Source organism: Microcaecilia unicolor, chromosome 5 (genome assembly GCF_901765095.1).
Source record: "Microcaecilia unicolor chromosome 5, aMicUni1.1, whole genome shotgun sequence".
Taxonomy (NCBI): domain Eukaryota; kingdom Metazoa; phylum Chordata; class Amphibia; order Gymnophiona; family Siphonopidae; genus Microcaecilia; species Microcaecilia unicolor.
This window is the reverse complement of record NC_044035.1, coordinates 261,287,308-261,308,828: the sequence shown is the minus strand read 5'-3', so window position 1 is coordinate 261,308,828 and position 21,521 is coordinate 261,287,308. Positions and strand designations below refer to the sequence as shown.

General features: G+C 46.7%; 1 protein-coding gene across 1 annotated transcript in view; it reads left to right on the top strand.

The window, feature by feature from the left end:
- The window catches only part of TOMM70 (translocase of outer mitochondrial membrane 70), a 124,736-nt gene that overhangs the window by 25,269 nt on the left and 77,946 nt on the right, over positions 1-21,521 (top strand). The window contains exon 2 of the mRNA XM_030204072.1: positions 12,711-12,884. Coding sequence (XP_030059932.1) covers positions 12,711-12,884 — 174 coding nt within the window. The remainder of the gene's footprint in view (positions 1-12,710; positions 12,885-21,521) is intronic.

Here is a 21,521-nt window from a genome sequence, read left to right as displayed (position 1 = left end):
ACCTGGATGGCTCGGGCCATGCCAGAGAGGCAGTCGGGGACGCACCGCGACCACGAGGCAGGCCCGCTGCCGTGATCAACCCCGCGACCAGTCCCGGCTCACTGCTGTCCAGAATCCAGAGTCCAGCGAGGCCGTTGCGAACCTGTGGTCCCCCACTTAGCAGCCAGACGGCCCCCGGTTTCCTCCAGCCCGATCGGAGACAGCGCGGCGTGGTCCAGGCAGGTCCAATTCCCTAGACCTCGGGAGCTCAGTCTCGGAGCTCCTTACCTGTCGGCCATCTTAGCCTCACTCACTAGCCTCTTTCTTACTTGTTGCAAGTGTATCATGTATCGATGAACCAAATTGATCTCACTCGTAGATCCTCAATATAGATCCATATTTCACTTAACACTTCCTCAGGAGGAGCTAACGAACTTCTGGGAAGGAATATTTCTCCAAGCTTAGGATGGTCAATGCCTACCCTATTGTAGTATGAAAGGTTTTAGTGGTTTAAGGTGTATCACCCCGTTGGGGTGGTTTGGCTATGTATTTTATTGTTTTGCAAAAAAGATATACTTTGGTTTTGTATTATATATTAATCCGATTTTATATATATTATTCATCTTTAAAGCTTACCCTTCAGCATCTCTGCAATCTAGGAGTGCTGGAACCCATTCCACTGGCAGAGCGCAGCCTGGTCAGGTACTCCCATCTATTTCAGCCTCCCAAAGCAGGGCGGTTCCTATCACCCATCCTGGACCTCAGGATGCTTATCTGCGAGTCAAGCAGTTCTGGATGGAGATGCTTTGCATGGTCATTTCTTTGGAGTGGCCGAGTGAGTTCTTGACTTCCCTGGACCTCGAGGAGGCCTACCTTCACTTTCTCTTTGCAGAGATCTACACTTCCTCTGCATTGGGGTTACAGTTTCAGGTTTGGACCTTTCCCTTTGGCCTGGCTTTGGTGCCCTTCATGTTTTCCAAGGTGATGAGGGTGTTGGCTGCGCACCTTTTGGTGTTAGGGTATTCAGTTTGATCCCTGCTTGGCCCACTGGCTGATTTGGGCTGACTCGGCTTCGGAGGCTAGTTTGGTTACTTATTTTCTTCCCAGGGGTATTGAATCAACCCGCGAGCCATCTGTCTGCCTCAGCCCCTGTTGTTTTTCGGGTCTGCTTCAGCATTGCCAGAGGGATGGTGTTTCTTCCGCAGAAGCTCCAGGTGCAATTGTACCAGTTGTGGGATTTTCAGTTCTTGGGCTCCATGGCTGCTATGCTGGAGGTGGAGGCTCCTCTGCAGCCATGGAGCCCTGTTGCCTCAAAGATCATCAGCCTCACAGGATTCTGTTGTCCTCTGCCTGTCCTGCCCAAGGTGAGGCTCAATCTTGCCTGGTTGGATAGTCTGGTTCACCTGCTGAGAGGTGTTAGTCTGGATCCCCTGCAGTGGCTTCTGGTCACCATCGATGCAAGTCTCCTCGGTTAGAGAGCTCACTCTCTGGGCCGGGAGGTGGAGGGCACCTGGTTGAGCCAGGAGGCGACCTGGGCTGTAAATCGCCTGGAATTCCTGGCAACCCACCTAGCTCTGTAGGAGTTTCAACCGCTCCTTGGGGTAAAGCAGAGTTATGTCGGACACTGCCACAGCTGTGGCGTACATAAACTAGCAGGGCAGCGCCTGGAGTCGGGCGGTGGCCCTGGAGGCAGCGTGTTTCTGTCAGTAGGAGGAGACCCATCCGCAGGCCCTTTTGAGTGGTCCACATTGCGGGTAAGGAGGCAGACTTTCTCAGTCGTTTCCTCTTGGAGCTAAGAAAGTGGGAGCTGGGGCAACAGGTCTTTCAGCTCATTCTGGATCATGGGGCACTCCACAGTTCGATCTGATGGTATCCAGGGTCGGTGGAAAGGCAGAGCACTGCTTCATCCAGTAGAGGGAGCTGGCCTCCCAGGCGATATACACCCTGGTTCAACCATGGCCATTGGAGGAGCACATCTATGTCTTCCCTCTGTGGCCTCTGATAGGTCATCTCTTGCGCAGGATTATGCGTCATTGTCATCTGGTCCTGCTAGTGGCACCAGACTAGTCTTGCAGGCCATTGTATGCAGTTCTCCGGTGTCTCCTGGTGAAAGATCCTCTTTCACTGTCTATGGACTGGAGTCTGCTCTAGCAAGGGCCAGTAGATATTGAAGATCCAGATTCCCTTTGGCTTACGGTTTGGCCGTTGGGAGGAGACATTTAGAGACATGTGGGTTCTCCCCAGGAGTGGTCTCGATGCTGCTGTGCTCCAAGAAGGCCTTTAGGTCCATGGCTTATGTCAGGGTCTGGCGAGTTCTTGAATCTGCTCCCTGTCTCCCTGGAGGCATCAGATTGATATTTTGGGGTTTCTGCAACTAGGTCTGGATCAGGGGCTGACTCTGAGCTCCATGAGGGTCCAGGTTGCTGTTCTGACCAGTTTGTTTGATGGTGAATGGTATCTCTCTGGCTTTGTATAGAGAGGTGGCGCAGTTCCTGAAGGGGGTGGCTCATCTGCACCCTTTACTATGCCCTTCTTTCCCTTTGTGGGACCTCATTCTGGTGCTCCGGGTACTGTTTGAGCCTCTGCACCTGGTTTCCACCAAAGATCTTGCCGTCAGGGTGGTGTTGCTTGTAACAATCGGCTCTGCTTGTAGAATCTCCGAACTGCAAGCACTGTTTTGCCGGGACCTGTGTTTGTCCTTCATGGAGGACTCAGGGTCTCTGTATAAGGTCCCCTCCATTATGCTGAAAGTGGTGTTTCTGTTCCATATTAATCAGGAGGTCTGCTTGACCTTCCTTTTTGACAGAAGCTCCACAAACTAGATATATGGCTGTGTATGAGTGGTCCCAGCTTTTCTATATGAATTTTATAGTTCTTTTCTAATCTTCTCTTTGATTTTAGCATTTTAACCTCTTTGATTTGCTAAGTTAGTGAAAGCAGTATAGCAAATACAAATAAATAAAATGTCTGGAGGATGCTGCTCCAGTACCTGAGAATGAATTTAGTCCTTGTCCACCTCTTTGTGCTTTCCATGGCTCTTGGATGGCAAGACTAGGACGCCATTGCAAGGTGAATCAAGGCAAGAATTGTCTGGTACTTCCAAGAACTGAAAGCCCACTCTTCTAGGGCTCAGGCCACTGCCCTTGAGGATATTTGCAGGACAGCAGCCTGGTCGTTACTCCATTCCTTTGCTAAGCACCACCACTAATACTACTTAGTATGCTGTACACACTAAACATGGCAGAGACAGTCCTGCTCAACAGAGCTTACAGTATAATCAAGACAGACAAACAGGACAAATAGGGATTACGGAATTATGGTGGGAATGATAAAACAGGCATGGGTACTAAACAAGTGAATAGGAGTTAAAAAGCCTCAAAAAGGTGGGCTTTTAGCCTAGATTTCAATACTGCCAGAGACAGAGCTTTACATACTGACGCAGGAAGTCTATTCCAGGCATACAGTGCAGTGAGATAAAAGGAACAGAGTCTGGAGTTGGCAGTGGAGGAGAAGGGTACAGATAAGAGATTTACCTGATGAACAGAGTTCGTATGGAGGAGTGTAGGGAGAGAGGAGTACAGAAATACTGAGGAGCTGCAGAATTTGAACTATATACAGAAATGAATGAGCCAATAAAGTGACCTGAGAGGGCTAATATGAGTGTAGTGACACTGTTGGAATATGTCGTGCAACAAAAGTTTGAACACATTGAAGGGGAGAGAGATAGCTTAGCGGGAGACCTGTGAGAAGAAAGTTGCAGTAGTCTAAGTGAGAGGTGATGAGAGGGTGGGTAAGGGTTTTGGTAATGTGCTTAGAAAGGAAGGGATGAATTTTGGTGATATTGTATAGAAAGAAGCAACAGGTTTTATTAGTCTGTTGGATATATGCCTCTAAAGAGAGAGGAGTCAGATGATCCCAAGGTTATGAGCTGATGAGACAGGGAGGATGAGAGTATTATCCACAGAGATAGAGAATGGGGGAAGAGGAGAGATGGGTTTAGGGAGAAAGATAAGAAGCTCAATCTTGGCCATGTTTAGTTTCAGATGGTGATGAGACATCCAGACAGCAGTGTCAGAAAGGCAGGCTGAGACTTGGATATGGATTCCTGCTGAACTTTCTGGTGTGGAGAGATAGATTTGAGAGTCATCAGCATAAAGATGATATTGAAAGCAATGGGAGGAGATCAGAGCACCAAGGGAATATGTATAGATGGAGAGAAGAAGAGGTCCCAAGACAGAGCCCTGAGGTACACCAACTGATAGTGGGATAGAAGTGGAGGAGTATCCACCAGAGCATAACACTAAAAATGCAGTGGGAGAGGTAAGAAGAAATCCAAGAAAGAACAAAGCCTTGAAATCCGAGTGAGGACAGCGTATCAAGGAGTGTGTCAAAAGCAGCAGATAGGTCGAGAAGGATGAGAATAGAATAGAGACCTTTGGATCTGGCCAGGAACAGGTCATTAGAAACTTCAGTAAGGGCTCTTTCAGTTGAACATAGAGGGCAAAAAGCCAGATTGAAGTGGATAAAGAATAGCTTGAGATGAAAGAAATTTGAGGCAATGGCGGTGAACAAGCACGTTCAAGTAGCTTGGATAAGAAAGGGAGGAGGGAAATGGGCGATAATAGTTGGAAGGGCAAGTAAAGTCCAATGAAGTTGTTTTGAGGAGTGGTGTCACTACAGCATGTTTGAAGGCATCAGGAACAGCTGCAACTACAGGTTGGAAATGTTGGCCAGTCCACTTTCAGCAGAGCTCTTATTCGGGGGGGGGGGGGGGGGGGGGGGGCTTGTCCTCCTACCCAATAGACTGCTTCAGTACATCCCTTTTTTTTTTTTTTTTTTTTGCAGAACTGTAGAGCTGATTCTAAGAAAAAAAAAATGTTGTCTTTCTGGATAATTTTATTTTCTTTACTCAGTGACAGCATTCTGCAATCCCACCCATGGACAACATCGGCCTGGGGTTCTGGGTGTGCTCTGTGCGTTAAAAAAAATGTGTGATTGGCAGTCATATGGGGTTCCCGTGACGTGGTTATATCATGGTATATACAGGGTAGCGAGTGCCACTGTGGTGTTTTGCTCACTTGATTATCATTGCAGCCTCAGTGGTTGATGGGGTATAGGTGTGTTACAAAGGGACCTTCTGCTGCTTGGGCAGATTCATACTGGATTGTTCCAGGAAGCACTACAGCTTATATGGTGATGTCAATGGCAGAATTCATTTTTCTCTACCTCCACCTGCTGGTAAGAAGGTATAACACCCATTTGTGCAGAATAGTGTCACTGACTGAAGAAAATAAAATTATCCGGTAAGACATTATTTCTCCTTTGTCTAAATATTGCAGTACTTTTTCATGTGTTTCTTGGGGGGGATTAATTTGTATCTGATAATTCTGTAAGGTATCTGTATATTCTTTGTAAGTGGAACACTGCCTCCAGGCAGCTAAATGAAGGCATTGAGTTCGGCTTGAGGCTGCAGGTCCTCAACTGCATTGTTTATCAGCCAGCATGCTTCATCCATTTTGCTAGCTTGTACACCCTTTAGGAATGTATTTAGTCTATAGTTTGAACAGAATGTTGTTTTACAATTTTCCTAAACATTTTGCCAAATTAATGTAAAACCTCAAATTGCACATTGACCCTTGTTTGGAACAATTTTAATGACTTGTAGAAATGGTAGTGTTTATAACACAGCAAAGTGAATTTGAAGCACTGTTCCACTGCTCATTTTGAACTGGGCTCTGGCGTTGGTACACCAAACCTTGGACTCCAAACCCTCTCTTTTTCTGTTGTCCAACTCCGACTCCTACTATGTGTAGTAAATCTAAGAGAGATTTGACTAATTACAGAAATGTAGGATATTTCTTTACAAAAGTAGGACTAATAGACCACAAAATATATTTATGTGAAGTTTGAACAAAGAATCTGAACAAAAAATGTAACTGTAAAATGATAATTTTACCATATACTATAATGTAAGTTTCAATTTTGAAGCTGGAATTGGAGTTGGTACATTTTTACCTACTCAAAATTGCTTCTGACTCCACAGCCCTGATTTTGAAAGAACTGCTGGGTACATGCGACTTTAATGATCCTGTTGAACATGTATAGGCAGTAAATGATTTGTTTGAGGATCTGCTCTCTGCTGATGTAGGTGTATGTGATGATGCTGAGCAATTGATAAGCCCGATTCTCCGAGGACAAGCAGGCTGCTTGTTCTCACTGATGGGTGACGTCCACGGCAGCCCCTCCAATCGGAAACTTCTCTAGCAAAGTCCTTTGCTAGTCCTCGCGCGCCCGCGCGGCCGTCTTCCCGCCCGAAACCGGCTCGAGCCGGCCAGTCTTCTTTTGTCCGCACTCGGTACGGTCGTGTTTTCGCCGTGTCGAGCCCCGGAAAGTCGACCTCGCGCGTCCAAATTTATTTTGACGTGTTTTTCTTCGGAAAAGTCTTTTCAAGTGTCGGGAAGTGCTCCGGAAACCCCCCCCCCCCCCCCCCCGGGTTTCGTGTTAATCCTCCCCGTACTTCCAGCTTTTTGCCCCGATAAGTTTTCTTTCGTCGTCGGGGTAGGCCTCTTTTCGGCCTCGGTCGAGATTTTCTCCCTTACAAATTGTTTGGTGCTCTTTTTCCGTCATTTCGGACTTTGATTTCGCCGGCGCGATTTTTCCGCCCATGACATCGAAGCCTTCCAGCGGCTTCAAGAAGTGCACCCAGTGCGCCCGGGTTATCTCGCTCACTGATCGACACTCGTCGTGTCTTCAGTGTCTGGGGGCCGAGCACCGCCCTCAGAACTGCAGTCTGTGTTCCCTGCTTCAAAGGCAGACTCAGGTAGCGAGACTAGCCCAGTGGAACGTGTTGTTCTCGGGCTCTTCGTCGGCATCGGCACCGGGATCTTCGAGTGCATCGACGTCGTCAGCGTCCAGACCATCTTCCTCGGCCGCCCCTGCATCGAGTGCATCGAGGCATCGGGCCTCTGCATCGGCGCCGAGACTTCGGATAGCTGCATCGACGTCGGTGGTACCGGGACCTCGTCTGCTGATGTCGTCGGACGGTGGTGCATCGTCAGGAGTGCAGGTGAGGGCTGTCCATTCCCCTGCTGGTGGCGGTGAGCCTTCGGGTGGGTCTCCTCCTACCCTGAGGGCTCCTGCGGTACAGCCCCCCCGAGACCGACCTCCTTCGGCCTCGGCCCCGAGGAAGCGACGGCTGGATTCTACGTCCTCCTCGTCGGTGCCGGGGAGCTCCGGTGACATGCTTCGGAAGAAATCGAAGAAGCATCGACACCGGTCGCCTCCCCGCGTCGGCACCGAGAGCTCTGGGTCGCCGAGGGAGTCGGCACCCAGCAGGCATCGGCACCGAGAGGACCGCTCACCCTCTGTTCAAGAGGTGTCGATGCGCTCCACTCTGGACAGCCCGGAACAGCCTCCTCGCCCGGAACAGGTTCTGACGTCGACGCCTGCATCGACCTCTTTGCCTTTCTCTGCAGCCGCTCTGAATGAGAGCCTCCGGGCCGTTCTCCCAGAGATTCTGGGAGAGCTGTTGCGCCCTACCCCTCCGGTACCGCCGGTGCTTGCGCCTCCGGTACCGTCGAGCGTGGCGCCGGCTGGCCCATCGCCGGGGGTGAGGTCCCCGACGTCGGTACCGCGTGCGGTGCCGACTGCGGCCACCTCCCAGGAGGGCTCCCCGACTACGTCGGCGGAGGGAGCTTCGCCGATGCGGGCCAGGGAGTCTACCTCTCGACGCCCCCATCGTGGACGTGGCTCCACTGAGTCGAGCCGGGCGAGGTTGCAGACACAGGTTCGTGAACTTGTGTCTGACACCGAGGGTGAGGCCTCGTGGGAGGAAGAAGAAGACCCCAGATATTTCTCTGACGAGGAGTCTGAGGGTCTTCCTTCTGATCCCACTCCCTCTCCTGAAAGACAGCTTTCTCCTCCCGAGAGTCTGTCTTTCGCTTCCTTTGTCCGGGAGATGTCTACGGCCATCCCCTTCCCGGTGGTTGTGGAGGACGAGCCCAGGGCTGAAATGTTTGAGCTCCTGGACTATCCTTCTCCACCTAAGGAAGCGTCCACTGTTCCCTTGCACCATGTCCTAAAAAAGACATTGCTTGCGAACTGGACAAAACCTCTAACTAATCCCCACATCCCCAAGAAGATCGAGTCCCAGTACCGGATCCATGGGGACCCAGATCTGATGCGCACCCAGTTGCCTCATGATTCTGGAGTTGTGGATCTGGCCCTAAGAAGGCTAAGAGTTCTAGGGAGCATGCTTCGGCGCCCCCGGGCAAGGACTCTAGAACCTTAGACTCCTTTGGGAGGAAGGCCTACCATTCCTCTATGCTCGTGGCCAAAATCCAGTCTTACCAGCTCTACACGAGCATAACCATGCGGAACAATGTGCGGCAGTTGGCGGGCTTGGTTGATGCTCTCCCCCCCGAGCAGGCCAAGCCTTTTCAGGAGGTGGTCAGGCAGCTGAAGGCGTGCAGAAAATTCCTGGCCAGAGGGGTGTATGACACCTTTGATGTTGCGTCCAGGGCCGCTGCTCAAGGTGTGGTGATGCGCAGGCTCTCATGGCTGCGTGCCGCCGACCTGGAAAATAGACTCCAGCAGCGGATTGCGGACTCGCCTTGCCGTGCGGACAACATTTTTGGAGAGAAAGTCGAACAGGTGGTAGAGTCCACCAGCGGGACACCGCATTCGACAAATTCTCCCGCCGGCAGCCTTCAGCATCTACCTCTACAGGTAGAAGATTTTTCGGGGGAAGGAAGACTGTTCCCTACTCTTCTGGTAAGCGTAGGTACAATCCTCCTTCTCGACAGCCTGCGGCCCAGGCTAAGCCCCAGCGCGCTCGCTCTCGTCAGCAGCGTGCGCCTCAGCAAGGCCCCGCGGCTCCCCAGCAAAAGCAAGGGGCGAGCTTTTGACTGGCTCCAGCAGAGCATAGCCGACATCCAAGTGTCAGTGCCGGGCGACCTGCCAGTCGGAGGGAGGTTGAAAGCTTTTCACCAAAGGTGGCCTCTCATAACCTCCGATCAGTGGGTTCTCCAAATAGTCCGGCAAGGATACACCCTCAATTTGGCCTCAAAACCTCCAAATTGTCCACCGGGAGCTCAGTCTTACAGCTTCCAGCACAAGCAGGTACTTGCAGAGGAACTCTCCGCCCTTCGCAGCGCCAATGCGGTCGAGCCCGTGCCATCCGGGCAAGAAGGGCTGGGATTCTATTCCAGGTACTTCCTTGTGGAAAAGAAAACAGGGGGGATGCGTCCCATCCTAGACCTAAGGGCCCTGAACAAATATCTCGTAAAAGAAAAGTTCAGGATGCTTTCCCTGGGCACCCTTCTCCCCATGATTCAGCAAAACGATTGGCTATGCTCTCTGGACTTGAAGGATGCCTACACACACATCCCGATACTGCCAGCTCACAGACAGTATTTGCGATTTCAGTTGGGCACACGCCACTTCCAGTACTGTGTGCTACCCTTTGGGCTCGCCTCTGCGCCCAGGGTGTTCACAAAGTGCCTAGCTGTGGTAGCAGCGGCACTTCGCAGGCTGGGGGTGCACGTGTTCCCATATCTCGACGATTGGCTGGTGAAGAACACATCCGAGGCAGGAGCCCTGCAGTCCATGCAGATGACTATTCGCCTCCTGGAGCTACTGGGGTTTGTGATAAATTACCCAAAGTCCCATCTTCTACCAGTGCAGAAACTCGAATTCATAGGAGCTCTGCTGGATTCTCGGACGGCTCGTGCCTATCTCCCAGAGACGAGAGCCAACAACTTGTTGACCCTCGTCTCGCGGGTGCGAGCGTCCCAGCAGATCACAGCTCAGCAGATGTTGAGATTGCTGGGCCACATGGCCTCCACAGTTCATGTGACTCCCATGGCCCGTCTTCACATGAGATCTGCTCAATGGACCCTAGCCTCCCAGTGGTTTCAGGCTGCTGGGGGTCTAGAAGACGTGATCCACCTGTCCACGAGTTTTCTCGAATCCCTGTATTGGTGGACAATCTGGTCCAATTTGACTCTGGGACGTCCTTTCCAAATTCCTCAGCCACAAAAAGTGCTGACAACGGATGCGTCTCTCCTGGGATGGGGAGCTCATGTCGATGGGCTTCACACCCAAGGAAGCTGGTCCCTCCAGGAACACGATCTACAGATCAATCTCCTGGAGTTGCGAGCGATCTGGAACGCTCTGAAGGCTTTCAGGGATCGGCTGTCCCATCAAATTATCCAAATTCAGACAGACAACCAGGTTGCCATGTACTATGTCAACAAGCAGGGGGGCACCGGATCTCGCCCCCTGTGTCAGGAAGCCGTCAGCATGTGGCTCTGGGCTCGCCGTCTCGGCATGGTGCTCCAAGCCACATATCTGGCAGGCGTAAACAACAGTCTGGCCGACAGGTTGAGCAGGATTATGCAACCTCACGAGTGGTCGCTCAACTCCAGAGTGGTGCGCCAGATCTTCCAAGCGTGGGGCACCCCCTTGGTGGATCTCTTCGCATCTCGAGTGAACCACAAAGTCCCTCAGTTCTGTTCCAGGCTTCAGGCCCCCGGCAGACTGGCATCGGATGCCTTCCTCCTGGATTGGGGGGAGGGCCTGCTGTATGCTTATCCTCCCATTCCTCTGGTGGGGAAGACTTTGTTGAAACTCAAGCAAGACCGAGGCACCATGATTCTGATTGCTCCTTTTTGGCCGCGTCAGATCTGGTTCCCTCTTCTTCTGGAGTTATCCTCAGAAGAACCGTGGAGATTGGAGTGTTTTCCGACCCTCATCACACAGGACGAAGGGGCGCTTCTGCATCCCAACCTCCGGTCCCTGGCTCTCACGGCCTGGATGTTGAGAGCGTAGACTTTGCCTCTTTGGGTCTGTCAGAGGGTGTTTCCCGCATCTTGCTTGCTTCCAGGAAAGATTCCACGAAGAGGAGTTACTTCTTCCAATGGAGGAGGTTTGCCGTCTGGTGTGACAGCAAGGCCCTAGATCCTCGCTCTTGTCCTACACAGACCCTGCTTGAATACCTTCTGCACTTGTCTGAGTCTGGTCTCAAGACCAACTCTGTAAGAGTTCACCTTAGTGCAATCAGTGCATACCATTACCGTGTGGAAGGTAAGCCGATCTCAGGACAGCCTTTAGTTATTCGCTTCATGAGAGGTTTGCTTTTGTCAAAGCCCCCTGTCAAGCCTCCTACAGTGTCATGGGATCTCAATGTCATTCTCACCCAGCTGATGAAACCTCCTTTTGAGCCACTGAATTCCTGCCATCTGAAGTACTTGACCTGGAAGGTCATTTTCTTGGTGGCAGTTACTTCAGCTCGTAGAGTCAGTGAGCTTCAGGCCCTGGTAGCCCAGGCCCCTTACACCAAATTTCATCATAACAGAGTAGTCCTCCGCACTCACCCTAAGTTTCTGCCAAAGGTTGTGTCGGAGTTCCATCTGAAACCAGTCAATTGTCTTGCCAACATTCTTTCCCCGTCCTCATTCCTGCCCTGCTGAACGTCAGCTGCACACATTGGACTGCAAGAGAGCATTGGCCTTCTATCTGGAGCGGACACAGCCCAACAGACAGTCCGCCCAATTGTTTGTTTCTTTTGATCCAACAAGAGGGGAGTGGCTGTAGGGAAACGCACCATATCCAATTGGCTAGCAGATTGCATTTCCTTCACTTACGCCCAGGCTGGGCTGGCTCTTGAGGGTCATGTCACGGCTCATAATGTTAGAGCCATGGCTGCGTCGGTAGCCCACTTGAAGTCAGCCACCATGGAGGAAATTTGCAAAGCTGCGACGTGGTCATCTGTCCACACATTCACATCTCATTACTGCCTGCAGCAGGATACCCGACGCGACAGTCGGTTTGGGCAGTCAGTTCTTCAGAACCTGTTTGGGCTTTAGGATCCAACTCCACCCCCCGAGGGCCCTGTTTGTTCTGTTCCAGGCTGCACTCTCAGTTAGTTGGTAAATTTTTTAGGTCAATCTCAGTTATGTCCTCGCCGTTGCGAGGCCCAATTGACCATGGTTGTTGTTTTGAGTGAGCTTGGGGGCTAGGGATACCCCATCAGTGAGAACAAGCAGCCTGCTTGTCCTCGGAGAAAGCGAATGCTACATACCTGTAGAAGGTATTCTCCGAGGACAGCAGGCTGATTGTTCTCACAAACCCGCCCGCCTCCCCTTTGGAGTTGTGTCTTCCCTTGAAGTGTATTGTCTTGCTACATACTGGACTGGCCGGCTCGAGCCGGTTTCGGGCGGGAAGACGGCCGCGCATGCGCGGTGCGCGCGGGCGCGCGAGGACTAGCAAAGGACTTTGCTACAGAAGTTTCCGATTGGAGGGGCTGCCGTGGACGTCACCCATCAGTGAGAACAATCAGCCTGCTGTCCTCGGAGAATACCTTCTACAGGTATGTAGCATTCGCTTTACCCCCCCCCCCCCCCCCCCCCCCCACACACACCTTTTCCAATGTCTCTCTGCCATACAGTTATGCTTAGGCTTCTGCCTCTGTCACATGTTAAATGAGATCCAAACTACAAATCCACATTCTGCTATTTTTATTTTTAAATCTTAATGCTTAAATAATTACTGAGGTGGCTTATGACCTACTACAAATGTAAATGGGTTGCTCTGAGTGACCACTACTTTATGCTTTACTTGCTTGAATAACATTTTTCCCCCATGCCAAAAACCAATGCACTTAATGATGGAATCTGGTAGACCACCTTTTCCATTTCCTTCTAGTGATAGAATGTTTTTCTATTTTTTAGAGTCCCCTGGATAAGGCCCAGGCTGCAAAGAACAGAGGCAATAAGTATTTTAAAGCTGGTAAATATGAACAAGCCATCCAGTGTTATACAGAGGCCATTAGTCTCTGCCCTTCAGAGAAGCATGTTGACCTGTCTACGTTCTATCAGAACCGAGCTGCTGCCTATGAACAGTTGGTATGTGCCATTCATCCTGTTCTGTATTTCCTTCTTTCATTGCTCAAAAGTAAAAAAAAAAAAAAACAAGGCAGGCAGTCTGCCAAATCCAATATGGAAGGTAAAACAACAAGGCAGAACTTGTTAAAAAAAAAAAAAGCAGTCTTTGTTAATAGATTAAAATTTCCCAGAAGTTCAACATAAAATGACGGATATGACCACGTTTCGCCAGTACAAATGGCTGCATCAGGGGCAGTAGATAACCAGCTGATGTAAAGTTCCAAAATCATCCTGGCTGGTGCAGCTGTTAAAACATAGCAAGCAATATTCTGCAATCAATCTCTCATAAAAACGCTGTGAATGCATTTTATGTTGAACTGGGAGTATTTTATCTGTGTTTTTTACAAGGTCTGCTTTGTTGTTTTACCTGCTTTCACTTCTAGCGCTTTGTTTTTGGAATTTGTTCATACAGTTAGTAGTAGCTCAAGGTTATTTATATACTCATATACAGTAGGTAGTTCCCAGAGTGCTTATGATCTAAGTTTTTGTACCTGTGACAGTGGAGGATTTAGGTGACTTGTCCAGGGTCACAAGGAGCATCAGTGGGATTTCTTTATTCTGGTTGTGAGCTTAGAGCCCAGATGAAAATATTTTTCTAGTGGTGAGCTTAGAGCCCAAATGAAAATAATTTTCTAACTAAAATGAAGTATCATGTAAGCGATAATGATTTGGTTTTGACACCATTTTCTTCTTAATTATAGTAGAAAAAATGTTTGTGTATTAAAAATCTACAGATTGTTCTTTCTTTCATTGTCTCATGTTACCATTGACCGCTGAGCAGATCCTGTTATGGGACATTTAGAAAAAAATAGGTTACAAATTACAATGATCAAGTACAAAAACCCAACCTGTGTAGCAGTGTATATTGGTACAGGTAAAACCATAAACTGAAGAAAATGAAATTACATATAGGAATCGTAATACCCATATACCTCTAATTCACAAATTAGGGATTCAAACCATAAATAAAAGAAATAATATTTTTAAATGGCAGTGGATGCACTGCTCTATTGGAGATTGATAAAATTCAATCAGCAGACGTCAGGCATTGCTGAGGAGTGTGTCTGTTATTGATAAAAGCTCTTTATTGAGACCAGTTCAAAATAAAACACATTTTCTTAGCACCAGCTCCACCGTTGTGCACAAATGGGTATTATCCCTTCCTACCAGCAGGTGGAGGTAGAGAAAACTGAATTCTGCCAGTGACATCACCAGCATAAGCAGAGGTGGTCCCTGGGACAATCCAGTATTTTTCTCTACCTTCAGCGGGGTGGTAGGTCCTGCTGACGGTGCTTCTGTTATTGGCCTAGCTTCCTGCTCTAGTTGCTACGGTTGCACAGCATGGTCAAGCCTAACGGCCGCTCCCAAGTGTAAGTCCTGGGACCGTACTTGCTTGAGCTCGGAGCTTGGCTCTGCAGCCCCCAATCGCACTTCCTAGTGCAACTGTGTGAGGCTGTGGCTCGGTCCTGCAGGGCCTTGCCCGAGGGGTATGGGCAGTGGTGTGCTGGAGCAGGCTCTTACAGGCTCTCGAGAGCCGTTTAAGTTTTTAAGAATTTTGGGAGCCGGTTCTCCATGGCTACTTTAACAAATGGATCCCAAAATGTGGGCTTGGGCCCCTCCTGAATTCTCTTTTACTTTGCTGGCGAGAGAGAGCCCCCTGTTAACAATTTACCAGCACACCCCAGGGTATGGGTCTCTATTCTCCCACCCCTCGTTCATTTATCCTGTTTGGGTGTGCTTTCCACAGACTCCACCTGCAGCTCTCACTCTTTCCAAAAGTGCTCGCTTCAGCAGTACATATACCAAAAGATAAAATTAAATTGACTAGGCTAGCTTTATCCCCTTTGTTAGGGGCTAATGCTATTATAGAGAAATAAGTAGAGAATTTTCCTCTAGGCACACCCAGAGAGAGCCCTAGACAGTATACTGGTCCCGTGGCCTGAAGTAGGCCGAGGCAGTCAGGCAACATCTGCTGAATGGTAGGGCATGCTGGCCGGCACAAGCAATGTGGGCCGCTGAGCAGGGATAGTGTGTAAATGTGGCTTATTCAGTCTGTCTCTTCTCTGTGAGCGTTTTACATTAGTATTTCCCAAGTCAGTCCTGGAGTACCCCTTTGCCAGTCAGTTTTTCAGGATATCTGCAATGAATATGCATGAGATGGATTTATTTATTTATTTATTCATTCATTCTTATACATGGCAATTGGGTCATTCCATGCCAAGTGGTCTAAACCTTCCCACCATCATGTCTCCAATTTTGTTCAAATTTTATCTTTTGCGCAAGTCAGGTGTTAAACGAAGTTTCCCAAAATTTGAGTTGCAGATCTAGACCCCCTTTTCTGAAAGGTGGTCAGTCCACGAGCGCGCGACATTTACCAAAATGCCATTTTTGGGGTCTAATAAAATCCAAACACATAAGAATGGCTAAAAAATTCAAATCCTGTACAGTTTTTTATGCTAATTCCGATGAAATACATTTTAACATTATGAATGCAAAATCCAGTCAAACAAGTTGACTCAAAGTGTGCATCAAAATTGGTCGCAACTCATCGTTGTTTGGACCAATATTCAGACCGCAACAACTTCCATGTAAACAAAGATACGGACTTGAAATTTTGAACAAGCATTATGCTTGTGCTGGACATAATACTGTCAGATTTGCAACTAACCAGCATCTATAACCACCCTGCAGGATCTCTTCAAAGTTGGCACTGTCAGCGCAAATGGTAAAATGTACCAAAGTTCAAAGCCAATTATTAAAAAAGAGTCTGTCTGAATTAGCTTGTGAACAATATCATCTGAAAGAGAAAATTGTGCTCTACAACACTGATATGTTTTTGTTTTGCAATGCCACCAAATTTGAAGTTCATCTTCCTGGACACATCTCAAGCTAAATTCAGAATGGCCTGGTGGCTGTGAGACAGCAGTATCGGTCAAGGAGTGAATCTTCTTTCCCTGGGCTTGGGTCATGGGCTGGATGCGAGTCTATACAGTTGGGGAGCTTAAGCAACGAGAAATTGGCACAGGGCACAAGGACACCACAAGAGGCGACCTGGTCCATCAATCAACTGAAACTCAGAGCAGTTGAGTTGACACTTTGAGTGGCCTTGTTCTTGATATAAAACAGAGTGACAGTGTGACGACAGTGACCTACGTAAGCAAGGGGGTGGTCAAAGTGTACCAGTAGCCAAGAAGGCAAAGTTTTTGCTGGACTGAGCACAGAGGAATCTGCTCTGTCGGCAGCACGTGTAGCCAGAATTCAGAAATCCCAAGCAAATTACTCGAGCAGACACTCCTTCGATCTGGGAGAGTGGAAATTGTCAGCAGAGGCTTTTTAGTTAATCATGAAACAATGGGGCACTTCGCGTCTGGATCTCCAGTGCAACAAGGAGCAATTCCAAAGTCCTGTGAGTCTTCAGTAAGAGGAAGGATCCAGGTTCTGATGGCCTAGCTGCACTTCTTCAGCCTTGGCCAACACAGCAACTTCTTTACATTTTCCACCTCTACCAATGCTAGGCAGAGTACTTAGAGGATCGTTTTGCACTCCGGCCTTGTTTTACAGATATCATTTGTCTACAGATAGATAAAACACTTCACCTTCCATAGAAAAGGGCCGCCTGATTCAAGGACTGATAGTGGAGGATCCTACAACCTTTTTTCTTACAGCCTGGTTCTTCAGAGGTTGCAACTGAGAAGGAAAGCTTATTCAGAAGAGGTAGTTACCACTTTGCTCTAAGCTAGTAAGCATTCAATTTCAAATGCATACGCATGGGAGATCCAAGATGGCACATTGTTTCTTCAATTATTGTGGCGTTTTCTTACTTTTGTGATGCTTAATTGGAAGGAGAAGATTCCTGTAGCTGCCAGACAGCCTTTGGCCCCTGATTTGTGGCAAGCAGTCATTACGGGCTTCTTATCGACCCCTCAGGGCATTCCGGCTGGCTGCAGTGCAAGGGAGAGCCTGGGCCTTGGGAGTGAAGTATCACTCGGCCCACAAGGTCTGGCAACTCCTCAACCACTGCAAGATTTGGCAACTTCGGGGTCCTTGCTGCTGACATTAGTAGCGTCGGGCAGTAGAGCCAAGGGTATGCTGCAGCCACTGGATCCCTCGCGGCAGGACACAGAGGATGGAATGCTGGATTCAAGATCTAGTGTTGAGGAGTGACATGGGAGTGATTCAGAAGGGGTTTCCCCCCTGGTGCCATCAGTTCCTCCCCTGGAAAAGCCGACAAAAGTGACTTTGAAGACCATTTGGAATGCCTCGGATTCTCTCTACAGAATATGTTTTAAGACAGGGGTAGGCAACTCCGGTCCTTGAGAGCCGCAGGCAGGTCAGGTTTTCGGGATATCCACAATGAATATGCAGGAGATAGATTTGCATACCATGGAGGCAGTGCTTGCAGATCTATCTCCTGCATGTTCATTGTGGATATCCTGAAAACCTGACCTGCCTGCGGCTCTCGAGGACCGGAGTTGCCTACCCCTGTTCTAGGACATCCACCCTACTTAATCTTCACATTTGCCAACTTTTTGTGTATGTTGAAGTTTTGACTGCTCATTCTGTGAAGGTTAATGCCTTGGAAACTCAGGTTCAGCAGTCCCAAGCCTTGCATAGTTTGCCTTAGGACAAACTGTTGGTTCATCGCAAGTTGGAAAACTTTGATAATTGTTAGACATTTAAACTTAAGCTTATTAAATTTTCCTAAACTTTTGACAAGGCTACCAAAAGATCTGTTTTACAGATTTTTTTTTTTTTAAAGGAAAAACTTAATTATTCTGATACTGGTTTTCCACCATTGCATAAGATTTATTATCTTCCAGTACCTAGGCAACGTTCAAGTTCTCCAGATGCTGCCTCGGTTGTGGATGTTTCCTCAGATAGCTTGAATATAACTCAAATTTTGGAGAGTTCTGAAGAAGTGGTTGGAAGGTCAACTTTATTGGTGACATTTGTATTTTAACAAGATAGAGGCCTTACTTTGCCTCTTTTTTTAGGCTCTCAAATTCTGCTTTTCTGGGAGGGAAAATATCTATTTTCCCAGATATTTCTAAATGGACTCAATTACATAGGAAGAAATTCCTGGCACTTAAACTTGTTTGTTTAGGAGCTAGGTTTCAATTGAGATTTCTTTGTAAATGTATATTTTTTTTCTTATCAACATACATATGTGTTTTATGAACCTGTTGAGTTGCAATTCTTTTTAGAAGGTAGAGGGATGTCAACTTGACCTCTTAAGTTACTTAATTTAGTTATAGATTGGTAACCACCTATTTCATGTTAGATTTTCTTAATTGAGAAACTAGTCCCTTGGAATTTGAATTGGATCTATCCTTCAATATGGTTAATCAAGCTTAATTTTTTGTAGTTTCGTTTCCTAGTTGGAGGATTTTCATATCATCTTTCGGGCTGTTTATTTATTTATTTATTTATTTATTTAAATAATGCTTGTTGTATTTCGAGTTTTTCTTGATGTAAAATGTAATATTTATTTATAAATAAAAATAAAATTTTAAAAAGCTTACGCAAAAGTATGAAGGACCTTTGAGTTATGATGGTGTGCTGCTGCAGGGATTTCTCCTTTTAGGCTAGGATGTGGGCTATAGAAGCTGTTCTGCAAGGGGGTCAGGTTTGGTTCTAGGTTCCTTAAAGATTCAAGTATCTGCCTTGGCTTGTTTTTGAGGCTGGATTGAGAGATCATTGTTAACAGCACATATGGCTATGGTCTGGATTCTTAAGGGAGTCTCCTGCAAATGCCCTGTCCCAAAAGCCTTTCCAGAACGGAACCTGAATTTAATGGTGAGGGTCTTATTTTTCACACCTTTTGAGCCTTTAAATAAAGTGTTCTTGAAAAATCTGACACTTTAGACGGTCTTCTTGCTGGTGATTTCCTCAGCATGCAGAATTTTGGAACTGCAAGCTTTGTCCTGCAGCCCGGCTTCCTTTCTCCACTTTATGGAGGCAAGGGTCTCAATTATATATTTCCCACAGTTTCTATACTGTACTATCTGCATTATTAAATTTGTATTATAAGACTTTGTATTTTGAATTACTATGTAAGCCGCATTGAGCCTGCATTGTGTGGGAAAGCGCAGGGTACAAGTGTAATAAATAAATAAATTACTAGGCAGTTCACAATTTAACATTCGTAATTTAAAACCATTAACGGACACATTACAATAAAAATTAAACAACAAGAAAAATCCAGAAGTATGGGCTCAATTTGAGTGACTCAGTACAATGCCTTCTTTGCTTTCAAAGGTGGTTTATTCTTTTCATGTCAATCAGGATCTTGTGGTTACTTCTTTTTTTTTTTCTTTTTTAAAGAGAAAAGTATGGTCAAGAATTTAAGACTCTGCAGTTGTTGCATATACACCGTGGTCTCATCAGATACATTGAGATAATAAATGTCAGGAAGTCCAGTAGATTTTTGGGGCTTTATGGTGGGGCTAAAAAGGGCCAGCGGGAATTGGGAATTTTTCCACCAAAGATGTCTCAGCTTCTTAGGTGAAGCCTCTGTGGTGGATATACTGGAGATGTGTGAGGACCATGTTGCTGCTTTAGAATTGATCTAAGCTCAAGAGAAGAAGCAGTGATTGGTGCTTAACTTCTTCAACCTAAGATTTCACAGGTCCACCCTTCTTAAGGATTGCTTTGCTATATCCCATAAGTCCTAGATTGGTCTGGTATGGACACTGAGGAAGGAGAAATTGTCTTACCTGATAACATTCTTTCCTAGTCCTACCACACCAGGCCAAAGTCCCACACAAGATATTAGTTCTTCGTCTTTCAGCATACAGTTGATACATATATTCTGTATGGAACTGCTAAAGTTTCTAATTGTTTCAAGGTTCTGTTTTTCCAGCTAAATAGTTTGGTACCTTTCTTCTTTTTAGGGACATTTGCTATATTAAACTATCAAATACGGCATCTCCAGTTCACTATTGTCTTCTCATTCAAAATATTGAATGCTTAATGCCATTATAAGGCAGACACCACAAAGTCTTTAGTTCCTGTCTCTGCCAACAAGTCTTGGACTGGCCTGATAGGACTAAGGGAAAGAAAATTACCAGGTAAGATTTAATTTTTCCTCAATAAACTAAAGAATAGCAAATCACCTGGTCCAGATGGTATATACCTCAGAGTCCTGAAAGAACTAAATTAAAAAAAGATCTACCATTAGTAATTTGTAACCTATCATTAAAATTGTCTGTGGTACCTGAAGATTAGATGATGGCCAACATAAGGTTGATTTTTAAAGAGAATTCCAGTAGTGAACTGGGAAATAGACCAGTGAGCCTGATATCACTGCCAAGCAAAATGGTAGAAGCCATTATAAAGAACAAACTTACTGAACAAATGTTTTGTTAATAAAGGGTTCCCCTTACCACTCTAGTTTTATAGAACGAAATTTAGCCAAGGGAAGTCTTGCCTCATCAATCTACTACATTTTTGAAAATGTGAATAAATGTGGATAAGGTGAGCCAGTTGTATCTGGATTTTCAGAAAATGTTTGAGTTCCCCTCATGAGATTCCTGAGGAAATTAAAAAGTCATGAAATGGGAGGCAGTGTTCTATTGTGGAATGCAAACTGGTTAAAAAAATATAAAACAGGATTAGGGTTAAATAGAATAAAAACTCAATTGGCTTGCCGGACCCACTCATGATTTTATAGACTTCTGTTAAATCTCCCCTCAGCTGTCTTGTCATCTTATATAGAACCCAGCATGGTGTAACTATAATTTGTTTGTTTTGAGTTATTCTCCATGTGCATCAGTTTACACTTGTCCCAATAAATTTCACCAGCCATTTGGATACCCAGTCTCGCAAGGTCCTTTTGTAATTTCACACAGTCTATATGGAATTTTTAACAACTTCAAATAATTTTGTCTCATTTGCCAATTTGATCACCTCATTTGTTCCTGTTTCCAGGTCATCTATTTATTTGTTGAGAAGCACCGGTCCCAGTACAAGTACATATTGTACTCCATTATTAAAATTTCACCATTGAGAAAACTGACCTTCAAAAAGTACAGAGTCTAGAAGACACACTATGAAGTTGCTAAGTAGTAAATTTGGGGGAAAAAAAGTTTTGTCCTATTTGTTTTAAATCATAAAGCATAATTAGGCTCTGAATTATTTCCAGAAGATTTGGGAAAAGTGGTGTAGCTGAGTTTAAAAATAGTTTGGTTAAGTTCCGAGTGGAAAAGTTCGTAAACTGTTATTAAACTAGACCTGAGGTAAAGAGCATAGATTCTTGCTGCTTTTTGGGATCCTTTCAGGTTTATGACTTGTATCAGCCACTATTGCAAACATGATGTTGGGCTTGATGGACCTTTGGGTTGTCCAAGTATGGTATGTTCTTATGCTCCTCGCCTCCATTGGCCAGGCTAGCTTCTGTGTGGGGAAGTCCAGTGAGGCAACTCCTGCGTCAAGTCTTTCCCCTCAAGTTGTCAACATATGTATCTTTCTCCTGTGGCTTTGTAGCCAGTTGAACTTCATTCAGTAGTGCACAATTCAAAAAAAGAACTGAAGAACCATTTTTTTCTTCACGCGCATGGACCAATGGAATAATAAGGACATACCTGTAATATACTGGTG